General features: G+C 56.9%; 1 protein-coding gene across 2 annotated transcripts; it reads right to left on the minus strand.

Moving 5' to 3' along the window:
- HSPBP1 (HSPA (Hsp70) binding protein 1) lies at positions 5,242-16,841 on the minus strand. Of its 2 annotated transcripts, none has more exons than XM_003127468.5 (8): positions 16,495-16,841; positions 15,868-16,164; positions 13,351-13,555; positions 11,547-11,771; positions 8,136-8,291; positions 7,944-8,040; positions 7,382-7,493; positions 5,242-5,711 (listed from the first exon to the last, which is right to left on the minus strand). In XM_003127468.5, exons 2-8 carry the CDS (start codon positions 16,069-16,071, stop codon positions 5,637-5,639), a joined length of 1,074 nt encoding a protein of 357 aa, XP_003127516.2. In that variant the 5' UTR covers positions 16,072-16,164; positions 16,495-16,841; the 3' UTR covers positions 5,242-5,636. The 2 variants fall into 2 exon arrangements, with proteins under 2 accessions (XP_003127516.2, XP_005656031.1); XM_005655974.3 differs by having other exon boundaries at positions 5,246-5,711; positions 15,868-16,167; positions 16,495-16,752.

Raw genomic sequence — 18,055 nt, forward strand, 5'->3', positions numbered from 1 at the left:
CAGGCTTCAGCGCAGACACCACTTCCTCCAGGAAGCCTGCCCTGACTGGGCAGAGGCCTGCTCCACACTTCCACAGCTTCCGCGCTCATGTGGTGACGGCATCTGAGCAGCCTGGGACGGGACCTGCCTGTCCCGTCTCCTGCCTCCCGCAGCGAGATGCCCGTTTCCCTGGACCTCCGCGTACAAGGCCAGGGCCACGGCGACACGCGCGTCTTGAATTAATGAAAACAAACTGGAGTGCAGGGGGAGAAAGTGACTGCTAAGGTCGCTTAGCCACGGATCCTGAAAAATCTCCTGAAAAATGGGCGGGTGGATGGGTGGGCTGGGAGATCAGCAGACTCTCCCAGGCTGGAAAGGAACAGGAAGTACCCCAGACATAAACGCAAAATAAAACACCCAACTCGGAGCACAGGGCCGCGCACGGTGGCGAGAGCAAATAAATACGCCACAGGCGTACATGACACCCAAGCCAGAGAAGAGGGTGCCTCCGCATGGGCACTGCCCTGCCGAGCGGGGCGGGAAAATATCCTGCTGCCTCCACCAGGCTCAGTCCGCAAAACCACCCCCCCCGGGGGGGGGGGCATGACGTCAGCACCACCTCACACCCCACTCAAGTTTCTCTGCAACTCTGAGGCCCGGCCCACCCCTGACAACACGTCCTCCTGCTCCGAAACACGCTGCCTTTCAGGCTGGTCCCCCACGACGTCTGTCCTCGGCACAGGCGTGTCAAGGCCGGCCCAACCGAGCAGGCCCCTAAGCAGGCGGCGGGCAGGGGCCTGGACCCGCGGCCCCACCGAGGCGCCCGCCCCTCCCTCCCCGCAGGCCACGCCTGGGGTCCCCCCTGCCCGCATCTGCACGTGCAGTTCCTGCCACCCGGAAGGCCCTCCTTCCCACGCTCCACCTGTCAACTCCTACTCGTCCTCCCGGACAGAAAAAGCCACCCGCCCAGCCAGTCTCACCAGTCCCTCCACTATGTAACCCCCTGCACGCCCGAGGTACCTCCATCGCCACCCCAGCACCTGCGACTGCCCCGCTCTGCCTCGGGGTCCCCTGGGCAGGGCCCGGGGCTGGTCCCTCCCCGCCTCGGTGCCCAGCACCGGGCGCTCCCCGCCCTGCCCTCAGCAGGCGTCATCTCAGAGGAGGGCGACCGAGAGGGGGGCCACCCCCCACCAGACCGGCTCCTGGCTCCTCACAGCCGGAGACAGCAGGGCGGCGGGCAAGCCCCGCGCGCGGCTCCCCTGGTCCCCGAGCCCAAGGATGAGAGGCAGAGACGCGACGGGGTCCAGGATGCGGGCGGCGGAGGGAGGAGCGACCCGGAGGGAGGGCCGAGGGGGTCCCGGGCAAGGGTCCCAGCGGGAGGGGCCGGAGAAGTGAGAGTGGGGGTGCAGCCCCGGGGGTAACGGAGGGCAGAGGGGAGACGCGGGACACCTCGGAGGAGGGGGGGGTGGGCCGGAGACGAGGCGGGGGTGAGAACCTCAAGAAGCGGGGACCGAGGCGGGGAGACGAGACTCGCGGGGGCTGAGGGGGGAGACTCGGAGATTCGGGGGACTGGGTGGGAGAGACGAGGAGACTCGGGGGGTGACCGATGGGAGAAAGACGAGGAGACTCGGGAGACTGAGGAGAGACTCGGAGACTCGGGGGGTGACCGATGGGAGAAAGACGAGGAGACTCGGGAGACTGAGGCGGAGAGACGAGGAAACTCGGGGGTCTGGGTGGGAGAAAGACGAGGAGACTCGGGCGACTGAGGCGGAGAAACGAGGAAACTCGGGGGTCTGGGTCGGAGAAACACGAGGAGACTCGGGAGACTGAGAGGGGAGACTCGGGGGGCTGAGGGAGACTCGGGGGGTGACCGATGGGAGAAAGACGAGGAGACTCGGGGGACTGAGGAGGAAAGACGAGGAAACTCGGGAGACTGAGGGGGGAGACGAGGAAACTCGGGGGTCTGGGTGGAAGAGACGAGGAGACTCGGGGGGCTGAGAAGGAAAGACGAGGAGACTGGGGGACTGAGGAGGAAAGACGAGGAGACTCGGGGGGCTGAGGGGGAGACTTGGGGAGCGGAGCCCCCAGAGAGGGTTTGAGAAAGGGGTGAGCAGCCTGAGGGGACCTGGGCGGGGCTCTCCGGGAGGAAGAGGGACTGGGGGGGCTGACTGCGGGGAGGGTTCCGGCGCGGCCCGCTCACCTGCACGGGGGGGCGGCGGCTCCTCACACTCGGGCTCATCGGGGCGCCCCCCCCGCCCCGCCGCCGGCGGCTCCGGCCCCGGCTGAGGGGCCCGGTATGTGGGGGCGGGGGGCGGCGGCGGGGTCCCGCGCCGGCACTGGGCTCGCGCAAGGCCCTCGGGCTTGGGGGGGCCCTCGCCCGCCGAGTTCCGGAGTTCGGTGGTCAGCGCCTGGGCGGGGGCCCGGGTCCCTCGGGCGAGGAGGCGGAGCGGGGGTTGGCGGGGTCGCGAGGCCGGCGCACGCCCTCAGCGGGGAAGTCGCCGCGGTTTCCCCGGTCCGGGGACCGGCGGGGAAGCAAAGGCCGGTAAGGGAAAACGTCCTACTCCGAAGTCTGAACAGGCCGCAGTGCTGAGCAACGGCCGACGGAAGCAGAGGCCCACTTCCTCCACCGCCCCCTTCCTCAAACCGGCGAGGTCCCAGGGCTTTACAGTCCGCTTCTGGGCCTCCGAAGCCCGGCTCCGTCCGCCACTATCCCACAATCCCCGAGCGCGGGGGCACGCAGGACGCCCCGCCCTCCGGCCGCCGTCTCGGTGCGCAGGTGTGCGGAGGCTGCGCCCGAGCCCTGCAGTGCGCGTGCGCGCCAGGCCAGCCGCTGCGGTCCCCGCCCAGCCGAAATCCCTCCTCAGCTAATGCGCTCGCGCCGGTTCAGGCCAATGGTCTCTCCCTTAATAAACCCAGGCAATCCAGTGCGCAGGAGCGACTGCGCCCACGGGGCCCCCTTTCTCTGCAACTCCGTTCCAAAGTCAGAGGACATCCTGCTCCAGGGTTTTCCTGTCCCCTCGCTCCCTTTGGAAATCCACATGCTATTCTGGCTCCTCCAATCACATTCCTGCTTTGGCTCCAGGATCAGTTTCTGAGACGTCCCGCCCGGGTTTTCCCTCCAGCCGCAGCCCGGCACTGTTGTTCCGCCTTGCTCTTCTCGACGCCTTCCTTCTCTGCACCTTGGGTTGACTACAGTGTCTCTTCTCGGCTCCTGCCCAGGCCGTGTCTTTACCGCGGCCAGTTGCTGCGCAAAGTCTGCTGTAACAACACTGACTTGGAAGGCTTCTAGATTTTCATAGCCCCCGCCGTGGTACAGGCCCGCGGTGAGAATCAGCGGTGTAAGGGCTTGTGAGGAGGTGGCGTCGAACCTTCTAATTTAGTCATTACCAGTCTTCGGTCTGTTTCCTTAGGTTCACCAACCTTACATTCTCATCTCTTAGGTCTTGTTTTAAAATGGATCCAGATTCCTATTGTTAGGCGGCTTGAAGCAACTGTGAGGCATTTCCTACTGTTCCTTGAGTCATCGCCTTGGATTCTTAGGTCGTTTGTGCAGCATTTTGCTTGCTTTTTTTCCGCAGGACTGCCGAAGTTTTTTGTTTTGTTGGGTTTTGGTCTTTTAGGGCCCCGCCCGGGGCATATGGAGGTTCCCAGGCTAGGGGTCAAATCGGAGCTATAGCCACCGGCCTGCGCCACAGCCGCAGCAATGTGGGATCCGAGCCACTGCTGCGACCTACACCACAGCTCACGGCAACGCCAGATACTTAACCCACTGAGCGAGGCCAGGGATCAAACCTGCATCTTCATGGATGCCAGGCAGGTTGGTTTCCGCTGAGCCACGACTGGAACTCCCCCAAGTTTGTTTTGTTTTGTTTCAGCGACACCAGCAACACTCGGAAGTTCCTGGGTCAGGGACTGAATCCGATCCACAGCTGCAACCTACACCACAGCTGTAGCCATCGGCATTCTTATCCCTCTGCACCACAGCCGGAACTCCTTGCCAAACTGTTTTAACACATAAGCTCAGGAACTGAGGGGTTGGGGGGGTTGGCCATATTCAGCCACCAAATGGAACCACCTGAATGGTGGATCTCCAAGAACTTGGCAAGCTACAGGGTCTGTAGGACTGAAGTTGGATCTCCACCTTGTCAGAACTCATAGGTAGGCAGTGATGTATTTGTATTAGGAACACTCATTCCCCATTGCTCCCAATTCCGGATGGAGAAACTTCGACTGCCCCCTTTCTTTCCTGGTCTCTTCCACCCCTTCCAGGAACTGGGGGAAGATGATTTACCAGATCGGACGGGCATCATAGCTCAGCCCTCCAGCTCTCCCTGCTCTTGGAGACGGCCTGCCCGGTGTTCTGCCTGCCGTCTGCACTGGAGGGGGACCACACTTGTCCAGTACTGCCTGTGACCAGACAGACAAGCGTATCTAATGCTGGGGTGAAGTGGCAGCAAGACCAATGCCCCTTTCTCAGATCTGCTCTAAAAGTCATACAGGTGATGTTTGATCTCCAGTTCCTGGGTCCTGAAGCTACCTATCAAGTTATCCTGAATTTGGGAAGGGAGGGGGAGTGAAAATAATCTCTCCTATCCAAGTAAATTCCTCAAGAGGGAAATGAGTCTGGCATTAAATGGGGCTAGAAAACCAGGATACAGGGAGGAGCTCAGCTTTGGAATTGGCTCAGGTGTAAAGCTTGGTTATTAACTTGGCTGCAGGTCAACCACCCTGAGCTCGGCTTCCTTGTCTGAAATACATAGTATGGGTCAGAACGCTTAGCTGTAAATGAAACCTCCTTTGGCTAAACTGAAAAGGAATTTATAAAAAGGGGTGAGGCAGTTTCCCTGCTCCCTGCTGTCCCCCCAGTCTCTAAGAAGGCTGGATAAAAGGCTTAGTGCTTTGCTACCAGGATGAAGCCCACACCCAACCACAGGCCTGCCCCAGGGACCCAGAGTCGTCTCTGGTATGGGAACACCCCCAGACCTTGAACACCTGCTCCAGCCGCCTCCGGTAATGGTTTTTCAAGCAGCCACATGGCAAGCTCTGATTAGAAGAGCTGAAGTCACGTGATATGAGCCCCCCCATGACAAGCTAGGAAAAAACATGATTTCCGCCTTGGGCAAGGCAGTGGGGGAGTTTAAGGTAGTTATTCCTCGCACTGAGTAGTTATGGGAGATGATGGGGAACCAGAGAGATGGACAAGTATCCCTCCCACTCCCTCTCCCGAGGGGATGGGAGGATGAAAGAAGACAATGGCTGTCCTTTAGAGAGCAACACTTTTTTTTATTCCTAGGTTCAGCCTGCTGCGGTCCCCTCCACTGCTCCCCAGATCCCCTAAGATCATGCCCCTCCTCCTCTCCCAAGGCACCCTCCAGGGGAGGTGACAAAGGGGGCAGTGAAGGGGGTGGAGGAGAAACACCTTTATTAGAAGAGCAGTGTGGACAGAAGGGGGAATGGAGTGAGAGCACGTGAGAGGTGGGGTCCAAGGAGCCAGCGCCTTTCTCAATGCCCCTCCAGGGAGCTGAGCGGAGACGGGTGGGCTCGCCCCTGGCCCAGCACCACCAAGGCCCTGTGCTCCTATGGAGAGGGCCTCATGGATGAGACGGAGGCAGGAGGCATGGGGTTCCCACGGAGAAGGGGTGAGAAGCCACCGGGTTTCACCGATCCATGCTGTCATCCGTGGGGGTGGAGAAACAAGTCTGTAGCAGCTTTTCACAGAACTCCAGCTCCTCCTGGATTGAGGGGCGAGATTGGAAGCCTGAATGCAAAGGCCAGCCCCTGCTTCCAGCTGCTCTGCACCTGGAACAACTCCTCTTCCCTCCCGCCACCTCCCCAAAGCATCTCGGGGTTCTCTGATTTCTGCTCAGATCTATAACTGTTTCTCTTCTTGCCCATGACCTAGAACCCAGTGCAGTCCCACCCCACCGGTCTATGTCTTCACATCAGCCCCCTCAGGCTCTTTCTAACTCCCAGATATGACCAACCCTCACTAATCCCTATTTAAAACCCCTTCCACAAACTCCAGGAACCAAGACAGAACCATTGGTAGGTTGGACCACGTACACATAAAAGGTGTCTGCATGGCAAAAAGATGCCAGAAACAAAAAAGAAAGAAAAAAATGACAATCCGGGGTAAAAAACATTTGCAACTTGTGACAAACAGCTAACGAATTTAATACTTAAGGGCCTTAATGAATTAACTGCAAAAACCACCACCCGTTAGATAAACGGGCAAAGGATATTAAAAAGCAGTTCACCAATGAAAGGAAGAAGGTGCCCAAATTCCGACATAAGGAGAAAGGCCAATGTATACACTGGACAGGAATGCTGCTTGTCCCCAGTCGGCTTGAGAAAAGGCGGGATGGCAGGAGACACCCCGTCTCGGCCAGGATGCAGGCAGACTGGACACCCTAGTGGTCGAGTGTCGACTGGGTCAACTTCTATACAGAGCAACATGGCAACAGCCGAGGACGTCTTTCCTTTTCTTTTTCTTTCTTTCTTTCTTTTTTTTTTTTTTTTTGGCTGCATCATCGGCATGCAAAACTTCGTGGGCCGGGAATTGAACCCACGTCACAACCAAACCATAGCAGTGACAACACCAGATCCTTACCCCACTGTGCCACCAGGGAACTCCCAGCCTTTCCTTTGCTAAGAATTGTTCTAGACAAACTCCCACACATAAAAGGTTATTCTTTTAGCAGAGTTGGCCGTAGTGAAAGAGTGGAAACAGGAGTTCCCGTCGTGGCTTAGTGGTTAATGACCTTGACTAGTATCAATGAGGACGCAGGTTCCATCCCTGGCCTCACTCAGTGGGTTCGGGATCTGGCATTGCCGTGAGCTGTGGTGTAGGTCGCAGACGAGGCTCGGATCTGGCATTGCTGTGGCTCTGGTGTAGGCCAATGGCTGTAGCTCTGATTAGACCCCTAGCCTGGGAACCTCCATATGCTATGGATTTGGCCCTAAAAAGCCAAAAAAAAAAAAAAAAAAAAAAAAGTAAATAGTTATTTAATTATAACTAACTATTGAGTACTAATCTTGTTCTTTATCACTTGTTACCTACCTACCTACATGCCCGAGTTGTTACTCATCACTTGTTTGTTAGTTATATCCATATAATTAAATATCTAATGAAGGAGTTCCCTGGTGGCATAGTGAGTCAAGGATCTGGCCTTGTCACTGCAGTGGCTCAGGTTACTGCTGTAGCATGGGTTCGATCCCTGGCCCTGGAACTTCCACATGCTGAGGGTGTGGAGGAGGAAAAAAAAAAAGAATGTAAACCAAAGCCATGGGCAAAGAGACCGCAGAGGCCCAGAAGGCAGGCAGCAGACCCGCCCATCCCCTGGACCCTGGGCTGGATCCCCCGAGCTGGGCCCCCACCCCACCCTCAACCCGCCAGCAGTACCTGGTACTCCTCACGCTGCTGCAGCAGCTGGCAGCGGTGCCGCAGAAGCTCCTCCAGGCCCAGCTCAGGCTCCCGGCACTCCCGCACACCCTGGGGGAAGTCTGTCACCAAGCTGCAGGGACAGGAGAGCCATTCTTGGGACAGCCCTCTGCACAGGCCCACCTCCCCATCCCCACTGCTCCTAGGGGAGCCCCGGCAAGTTGCTCCCTGACGATGGGCCTCCGTTTCCCCATCTGCAATGTGGACTTCCCAACTGCCTCCCACCCCCACACCACCACCCCAGGAAGCTCAATGAGCCTTGTACAAAACAGGGTGCTCAACACGGTGCCCAGCCTGGAGCCGACTCCACACAGGACAGCGGCTGCCCGCACACTCAGCTGCTTTGCGTGTGTGCAGGGGGCATTTGTGTGCGAGAAAGAACCCCCCTCCTCCCCAGGCTGCTGTGTCAGCCCTCCAAGGCCAGGAACTGAGGCTCCGGGAGGGCCAGCCCCCTGATTCCCACTCCTCTCTGACCCTAAACCCTTTATCCCCCGCGGCAGGGGCCTCTTGGGCGCCAGCGCACCTGCACAGGGCTCCAAGCACGTGCTCATGGAAGGGGCTGTGTTCTGTCCGGACGAGGGCCACCAGCTGCTGGACCATGCCCATGGAGCACAGGGTCCCTGCGGAAGGGCCGTGGGGTCAGAGGGGTGGTCTCTTCCCCCGAGTGCCCCTGCCCCCCAGGAACCACCCCCGCTCCGGCCCCTGGCCGCCCCACCTTTGTGTTCAGGGTGGCCCACCAGCAGGTTCTGCAGCAGGAACGCCGACTTGACCTTGAGCTTTTGCACTTGCTGCTGCATGGCCCGCATCAAGACAGAGAAGCCGTCCAGACGGAGGAACTGCAGCAGCCCGGCCTCCTGCTCCCGGACCAGGCCTGGGGAGAGGAGGAAGGCCCTGAGGTCACAGTCACCACTACGGCCGTTATTATCACCATCACCACCACCATCCCCACCATCACCATTATCATCACTTTCACCATCACCACCGTCATCACCATCATCATCATCACCATTAACACCACCATCACCACATCAGCACCATCAGCGTCACCAGCATTACCAACATCACCACCACAGTCATCCCCACCACCATCCCCACCACCACCGTCAGCACCATCATCAGCGTCAGCATCATTAACACCACCATCACATCAGCACCATCACCATTACCATCAGCGTCACCAGCACCAGCATCACATCATTGCTATCATCACCATCACTATCACCATCAGCACCACCACCACCATCACCATCACTTTCACCATCACCACCACCGTCACCACCATCAGCATCACCATTAACACCATCACATCAGCACCATCACCAGCATCACCATCACCATCACTTTCACCACCGTCAGCACCATCACCAGCATCACCATCAACACCATCACATCATCGCTATCATCACCATCACCATCAGCACCATCGTCACCATCTTCATCACCATCACTATCACCATTTGCACCCTCATCACCATCACTGATTTCCGTGGGCCTGTGCTTCGCCAGCATTACCTTCAAGTACAATTTACCTTTTAAAAGCATACAATTCAGTGGTTTTTCGTATATTCACAAGGTCAGCTGACCACACCTATCTACCTGGAGGACATCTGCATCACTCCCAAAAGCCCCCGACCTATGAGCAGTCCCTCCCCCAGTGGCAACCACTACTCTGCTTGCCATGCCTGTGGCGTGGCCTACTCTGGACCCTTCACACGTGGAATGCACGCTGCGCGGCCTTTTGTGGCTGCCCTTCACGCAGCATAATGTCCTCCAGGCTCATCCATGTTACAGCCGGAATCCATACGCAGCCCTTTTAATGGCCGAGCAGCAGCCCATCCTGTGCAATGCCACGCGTTGTTCATCCATTCAGCCACTGGCGGGAACACTGTCTTTTTTTGGTCTTCAAAATCTCCTTCACTTTTTTCAGGAGGTGAGTGCTCTAGGAACCCCATTTTACTGATGAGCAAGCTAAAAGCTAGAGAGCCAGAGCGCATCGTGAGGGTGAGGGTGAGGGGGACTCTGGAAAGCCTCCAAGGTAGGATGAGAACTGGCCTGTGGGGGCACCTCCACGGAAGCACCTCCTCCCGGGCAGGGTCTAGGCCAGGGTGGGCGGGCAGGAGTCCCCAGAAACCTGTGGCCACTAAACACCTGACATGGGGCACGTACCTCTGAGGACCTGAGCTGTTAATCTTGTTGGAGTTTAACTCACTGAAATTTAGGGTAAAATGAGTTCCCTGGTGACTCAGTGGGTTAAGGATCTGGCATCACTGCTGTGGCTCAGGTCGCTGCCGTGGTGCAGGTTAGATCCCTGGCCTGGGAACGTCGACATGATGCAGGCACAGCCAAAAAATAGAAATAAATAAATAAATTTAAGGTGAAAAAGTGAGGAGTTCCTATTGTGGCTCAGCAAATTAAGGACCTGACGGTATCTCCGTAAGGATGCAGGTTCGATCCCTGGCCTCACTCAGTGGTTTAAGGATTCGGCATTGCCATGGCTGTGGCATAGGCCTCAGCTGACATTCCAACTCAACCCCTGGCCCAGGAACTTCCACATGCTGCGGGGGTGGCCATTTAAAAAAAAAAAAAAAAAAAAAAGGAAGCAGTGTTACAATATTTTTCCATGAAGCACCGCTGTGTCCCCTCACTACAGCTGCCTTCTAGGCCAGCCACTGACTATTCAGCCTGAGTGGAGATGTACTTTACACGCGGGATGTACACCAGGTGTCAGAAGACGTAACATGAGGAGTTCCCACTGTGGCTCAGCAGTTACAAGCCCGACCAGTATCCATGAGGACGCCAGTTCAATCCCTGGCCTCGCTTGGTGGGTTAAGGATCCAGCGTTAACATGAGCTGTGGTGTAGGTCAGAGACGCGGCTCAGATCCCCCATTGCTGGTGGCTGTGGTGTAGGCCGGCAGCTGCAGCTCCAATTTGACCCCTACCCTGGGCACCTCCATATGCTGCAGGTGTGGCCCTCAAAAAAAAAAAGGACAAAGCGTGGGGAAAAAGAAATGCAAGGTATCTCGTTAGCACTCCACATAATGAGGGGCTGAAATGACAATAATTTAAATATAAGGGGTTAAATAAAATGTCATCCAATTAACAAAAAAAAAAAAGAAAAAAAAAGTACCAGCCTATGAGGAGGGGTAGACATGACTAAGCCTCTCCATCGCTGGCTCCGCCGTCATGATGTGTCCAGGAGCAACCCTTCCCTTCACACAGGGCCTCGCCACCTGGCAAAGCTGACAGGTGGCGCCACATCATTCTGTGTCACAGGGGCCGCCCTGGGCACCAGAGGCTGCCACAGCCATCACCACGCCAGATCCCTAACCCACTGAGCGAGGCCAGGGATCAAACCCACATCCTCACGGACACCATGTCAGGTTCTTAGCCCCCTGAGCCCCAAGGGGAACTCCAACATCAACTTTCAAAAAGATAAAAGGCCTCAGCCACAAGGAAGAAAAAATGAAATTGTGTCATTTGCAACAACATGGATGGACCTGGGAGTTGTTACACTAAATGAAATAAATCAGACAGAAAAAGACAGATACTGAGGTTAATGACTTAGCTCTGAAATCTAAAAAAATAAGACAAACTACTGAATACAACAAAAATGAAATAGACTCACAGACGCAGAGAACAAACTAGAGGTTACCAGCAAGGAGAGGGGAGAGGAAGGGGCAAGAGAGGGGTTGGTACCAAAAAAAAAAAAAAGATAAAAGGCACTGTAGTTCTCGGAGCTCCTGCCTGGCACCCTGGCTGGCACGCTCTGGGAGAAGCCCGCTAACACGTTGTGAGGACACTCAAGCAGCCCCCTGGAGAGCCCCCTCCACAATGACGGGGGTGATCAGGTCCCAGATGGCAACAGGACTTTGGCTGAGAGCCCTGAGGGGGCCCAAAAGCACTCGAGCGGGCCCTTGTCCTGTGTCGCCAGGATCTGGCTCTCTGACCAGTGCAGCGGGTGGCAAGTGCACAGCTCTGTTCCCAGCACCAAGCAGAGACCCGACAGGTGCTGGGAATAAACAACAAATGAGGCCCCCCTCCCTCTGCCCTGAAGCAGATCGGAGGGCTGGCGCCTGCCCTGTGGACCCAGGCCCCACCCTGCCAGCCCGGCCCCAGGACACTCACAGGAGATGGCGAAGAGGGCCTTGACGCGCACCGAGTCGCAGGGGTCCCGATCCAGCAGGCGCAGCAGCTTGCGCAGGGCACCGAGGCCCAGCACCTGCTCCTGGATGGCCGCCACGTTCTGGCTGCATGTGCCGATGAGTTGTGCCGCCCGCCACCGCAGCCCCGCGGGGCCCGCCTCCAGGTAGCGGCCTACCAGCAGGTGCATGCCAGATAGCTGGCAGAAGTCTGTGTGGGAGAGAGGGGAGCAGACAGGTGTGACGGGCTGAGCTGTGCCCACCCCCAACTTTCCACTGAAGTCCTAACCCCCAGGGTCCTAGGAAGTACTGTATTTGGGGACAGGCCATTAAGGAGGCGATTAAGGCGAAATGATGTCACAGGATGGGGCGCCGGTCCAATATGACTGGTGTCCTCATAAGAAGAGATCAGGACACAGACACCCACGGAGGAGGAACCACAAGAGGATACAGTGAGAAGAGCGCCGTCTACGAGCCCGGAAGGGCCTCAGAAGACACCAATGCTCAGGCTTCCAGCCTCGGAACTATGAGAAAGTAGACTTCTGCTGTTTCAGCCCCAATCCGCGGTGCTTTCTTAGGGCAAAGGGGAGCCTGCCTCCGAGGGCTGGCTCTCTCCAAGGACAGTGTGTCTCGACGATGTCAGCATTTGGAGGGTCAGGGCTCCCAGGCTCCGGCCCCCTCAATGCCAGCCCGGACACCCCGTCTCTGTGACCACCAGGACATGCCCTGTGGGAGAAGCACACGCCAAACCAGTGATCTGCAAACTACAGCCCACCGGCTGTTTTCCTATTGGCGAGCTTGGCGCTTCCTCAGAAAGTCATCAGCGAAGACACCTAGTTATCTCCCAAAGCGGTGAAAGCAGGAACTCCACTGGGCACCTGCACGCCAGTGTTCACAGCCGCATCATGTGCAATAACCCAGGGGTAGCTGCCCCAAATACCCATCAGCTGATGAATGGATCCATGACACGCAGCCTTAACCACAGAAAGGAATAAAGTTCTGATACCAGTCACAACGTGGAAGAACCTTGAAAACATCACCCTCAGGGAAGGAAGGCAGCTGCAAAAGGTCATGCCTTCTACGACCCCTCATCCGTCAATGTCCAGGACAGATAAACCCAGATCCTCGACAACCACACCGACGCCCCTCCAAGTGGAAGTGACGACTCGTCCATCAGTCAGCTTCTCGGCACCGAGAGTAAGAGCCACAGCACCACCTTGGCCCATGAGGCCAGGTGTGCCTGGTGTCACTTCCTGGCCTCCACTCTGCTGTGCTGGCCTCACTGCTGTTCCCGAACATGTCGGGTGCGTTCCCACCGCAGGGCCTTGGCACAGGCCGTGCCCTCTTCCTGGAATGCCTTTTCCAGAGCTAATTCCATGACTTGAGCCCTCGCTTTAGGTCTCTAACCAAGTGTCACCCTCGGGGAGGGCCTCTCTGGCTCCCCCATCAAGGAACACTTCCTGTGGCTTACTCTGAAGTGGCCATGGACTCCCAGCAGAGGAGGGCGACGTGGCCAGTTTCAGAGAGCATCGGTGAGGTGGTGGACTGAACCTGCAGCCATCAATGCTCCTGACGGCAAGTGAACCGAGCAGGGAGGGACAGGGAGTCCCACCGGGGGCCTGAATCGGAGCCAGACGGCAAGGGTGAGGCTGGAGGCTGGGAGGCTGGGGAGGAGGCTGAGCCAGAGGTCCCTGAGCCAAAGGACAAGGGCTGGGCTGCAGAGGGAAGCCAGGAGGCAGAAGAGGCAGGACCCTGGCAGCCAGAGGCAGGCCGAGGTGGGCTGGCTGTACCTGCAGCGTTGTCCATGTTCTCACACAGGTCGGCCAGCAGCTCCAGGGCCCCCTCACGCTCCTGCTGGTCAGCAGCCAGTTCAGCTTCACCAGCTGAGGAGGGTGTGGGCTGGGACAGCACCCGGAGGCAGTTCTTCATCTGCTCCACCTCCTCTCGCTGGCCCCGGAAGGCGGCCGACATGGCCTCCTGCAGCCACTGGCGCCTCTGGGGAGTGAGGTGGAAGAAAGAGGCAAACTTTACCAATAATTAATTCATGAATAACAGTCATCACCAACAACAGCCACTGTAAATCAACCATACTGCAATAAAATTTTTTTTTTTTTTTGTCTTTTTGCCATTTCTTGGGCCACTCCCCCAGCATATGGAGGTTCCCAGGCTAGGGGTTGAATCGGAGCTGCAGCTGCCAGCCTACACCAGAGCCACAGCAATGAGACATCCAAGCTGAGATCCAAGCCGAGTCTGCGACCTACGCCACAGCTCACGGCAACGCCGGATCCTTAACCCACAGAGCAAGGCCAGGGATTGAACCCCCAACCTCATGGTTCCTAGTGGGATTTGTTAACCACTGCGCCACGATGGGAACTCCCGACCTGGATCTCTGAAGCTGCACGCTGCTGACACTTTAAGCGGGACAGTTCCGGGGGCGGGGGGCATTCTGTGCACTGTACTATGTTGAACAGCACCCCTGGCCTTCCCCTACCCAATGGACGACAACCAAGAATGTCTCCACACATTGCTAAATGTGGTTAAAACCACTTTCAGGAGAGAACCACTGGTGTGGAGATACACACTTGAGAGTCATCAGAGTAAAGCCTCAATCCGACAGGAGGTCACACAGGAAGTAAGCGTAAATGAGAGTCCTGTGAGAGCTCCAGCGAAAAGAGGCTGGGGAGTGAGGACACGCTAACAGAGGATGGGGAAGAAGGGCCAAAGGGTGGGATGAAAACCCATACACCTCGGAGTTGCCGTCATGGCGCAGAGAAAATGAATCCGACTAGAAACCATGAGGTTGCGGGTTCGATCCCTGGTCTCGCTCCGTGGGTTAAGGATCCGGCATTGCCGTGAGCTGTGGTGTAGGTCGCAGACACGGCTCGGACACAGCATTGCTGTGGCTCTGGCATAGGCTGGTGGCTACAGCTCTGAGACCCCTAGCCTGGGCACCTCCATGTGCCACGGGTGTGGCCCTGAAAAGACAAAAAGACAAAAACAAAAACAAAAAAAAAGAAAAAAAAAAAAACAAAAAAACACAGTACATCTCAATGTCCTAGTAGCATAAGGAAGAAAGAGATCGTGGAGTTTCCTGGTGGCTCAGTGGGTTAAGGATCTGGTGTTGTCACTGCTGTGGCTCAGGTTCCTCCAATCCCTGGCCCAGAAACTGTCACATGCCACAGATGCAGCCAAAAAAAAACCAAAAAGAGACAGAGAGTGAGATCAAGGAGAGGGGTTAGCAATCAAATGCTGTTAGCAGGTTAAATGAGATAAGAGCTAAGAAATGGGCCACTGACTTTTTTTTTTTTTTGGCCAGACTGCATGTTAAGTGCTCATACGAAGGCTCTGTAGTCACAGTTCTGGATCAACTGGGCAAGATGTTAATCTTTCTGTGCCTGTTTCCTACCACACAGTCCTAAGGATTCATTGACATCGTGGATGTACCTGGATGAGCACAATGTCTCGTACACTGTAACTGTCAGCAACAACTAAATAATATGTATGACAAATACAGCTATTAGTCTCCAAAACAACCCTCCAAGGTAAGTATTATTGTCACCCCCCCTTCACAGATGAGAAAATGGGGGCACAGAAAGGTGTGACTTGCCCAAGGTCACACAGTCAGCCATCCACAGAGCCTTAAGTCAAACCTAAGCGTACTGTCCACAGAGCCTGTGTTCTGTTCTTTGGTTTGGTTTGGTTTTTTAATGGTGGTACTCGCAGCATATGGAAGTCCCAGGCCTGGAACTGAATCATGGCCACAGCTGTGACCTATGCCTGTGGCAACACCAGATCCTTTAACCAGCGACCTGAGCTGCTGCAGTCAGATTCTTAACCCACCTCACCACAGCAGGAACTCCCACAACCTGTGCTCTTAATGAGACTATCCTGCTGCCTCCAGGAGCACTGCCTATGTGCCTGGCACTGCATGCAGCCCTGCTTCAACTGGAACTTCGGAACTACTCAGTGAAGTACCACTGGTATTCTAACTGTCAGCATCAACTTGCAAATAAAGAACTTGGGGCTCAGAAAGATGAAGGGACATACCCAAGGTCACACAGCCATAAAATGCTGAATCCAGGTCTGTCTGCGGAACCCTTGCCTCTTCTTTTTACCACGAGGCTACTCTGCCTCCCTGCACAGTGCAGGGATCCAGGGATCAGACCTTCAGTCTACAATAACCCCATCAAGCACAAGGAGGCTACTCTGCCTTCACACCTGGCCTCCCGACCCTCTCGGGACTCCCTCCCCAAGATATCTCGGTCCGCACACCCCTCACCCCGGCTTCTTGGGTCCCCCCCCTTTACCTCCTCACTCATGGGTTCTGGAGGTGGGTCTGGCTCTTCAGAGCCCGCCGTGATGGCCATCTGCAGCAGACCTTGGAGGTTTCGCGGGGGTGGGGGGTTGCCCGAGCCCCCAGCAGAGGAGCCGCTGCCCCCTGACGAGCAACCCTGAGAGGCTGGGGGCAGCGCCAGGGGAAGGCGGCTGCCCCCAGAGCCTTGGTCCGCCATGGGCTGTTTGCGAAGAAGGGACGAATGTGCTGGGGTAGGGGATGGTCACCGCTGAGGTAGCGCGGGCTTCCTGACCGGTCGACTCCTGGAGGTCTGCTGAGAAGGTGGCGTTTTAGGGGAGCTCGGCGGCCCTCCGCGACCCCAAACCACTCTGTCCACATGCCCTTTAACCACAGCCCCCATTCCTTCCTTCACACCGGCGAGACCCTTCCCCAAAGTCACAAGCCCCTCCTTCGTCCCTAGCAACAGGCCCCACCCACTCTCTCTAGCAACCCCCTCCCCCATCTTCACCGCAGGCGTTCCCGTCTCTTAGCAACCCCACTGCCCAGCCCTCATAGCAACCAGGCCTCCCTTTGGTTTTCTTGGCAACAAGTCTCCTCCCTCTTCTCCGAAAGAGGGGAGCCAGAGCGGGGCGGACCTCACCTCCCCGGGCCTCGTGTCGCCGCCGCTACTAAAGACAGAGTCGCCCGCACCTGACTACAATGGGCGCCGCCATATTGACAGGAAATACGCAAATCTCGCCCGGAAGTTCCCGGCGCAGACACCCCACTTAGGGCCTTAACTAGGCGTGAGGAGGCCTCGCCCAGCTCCGAAGTCCTTCCTAACTGGCGGGATACTGCGCTCCGCCCAGCCCCTCACCTAGGCCGCGCCCCTCGTGCTCCCGCTCTGGCCTAAGGCCCGCCCCCGGCCCGGATCCCGCCCTTAGCGAGCCCCACCTCCCCATGCTCATTGCAAGCCCCTGCCCTAGTGTAGGCCCCGCCCCCCGGCCTGGCTCTGCCTAGGCCCAAACGCGTCCACACCCAGCCCGAGTTCTAAACTGGTCCCTCTCCGCCCGCTTCAGGCTCCGCCCCTGTTCCAGGCCTTTCGGCCTCTCCCAGGTGAGCCCCGCCCCCGTGCCGGTTTGCCGGCCGTTCCCCCGTCAAGCCCCGCCCACTTCTTGGCCCCGCCCCATTCTCGCTGAGCGTGCCCCGCATCAGCAAGGGCTTTTCTCTTCCATCTAGGACCCCACCACGTCTTTTACTGGAGCCCTGGGGTCGCACCACTAATAACCTGACCCAGGCACCCAACCCCACCCGTCTCCTGGCCTCAGTTTCCCCATTCGTCAAAGGAGGCATTCTCCACACTGCAGCACTACCTGTGCCGGTGCTTATTACCCAACATCTGCCTGGTGGAATCTTCTCTGGGTCCTGCCCAGGTGCAGAGGAGGGGATCGTTGAAGCCTGAAGTAAATGCCCACGCAAGGTGGTTTAGGCCGCTTGAGGCCTCCCTGCACCAGATTTGGGGCTCAGGTCTGGGAATGTGCCTGGCCTTTGGAGGTGTTTCCTTTGGGGTGATCTTAAGCGAATCCTAGTTGTGGTCTTCCGTAAGAGACCCTTCCCCTCGAGGAAAGGCTGTACTTATCTTGTGACCTACGGTCACAGGTATATTGAGCCCTTGGCTAGGTCTGCAACATGCCAGGTGCTCTTTTGGACAGAGATGGAAAGACCAGTGTACAAGCTGTGTGTGTGTGTTGTTTGTTGTGGTTTGTAGCACTGAGAAGCCTAGCTATCTGACGTGGGTCTAGGCCCCTGTGTACTTTATTGTATCCCTTTCCTATTGTTGCTCTTAACAAATTACCAAAAACTTGGTGGCTTACAACAACGCAGATTTATTAGCTTACAGTTCTGGAGGTCAGAAGCCCCAAATGAGTCTCACTGAGTTAAAAACCAAGGTATCAGGGGGATTGTGTTCCTCCTGGGGGCTCCAGGGACCCTCTGTTTCCTTGCTTTTTCCAGCTTTTAGAGGCTGCCCACATTCCTTGGATTGTGGTCGCAGCATTTCAGCTTGTTTCTTTCCCTGTCCCATCTCCTCCTCTGCCTCTGATCCTCCTGCCTCCCCATGATAAGAACTCTTGGGATGACATGTAGGACCCACCCAAGGAACCAGGATGCTCTCCCATCTAAGACTTTCAACTCAGTCACACCTGCCACGTCCCTTTTGCTAT

The sequence above is a fragment of the Sus scrofa genome, chromosome 6 (genome assembly GCF_000003025.6).
Source record: "Sus scrofa isolate TJ Tabasco breed Duroc chromosome 6, Sscrofa11.1, whole genome shotgun sequence".
Lineage (NCBI taxonomy): Eukaryota > Metazoa > Chordata > Mammalia > Artiodactyla > Suidae > Sus > Sus scrofa.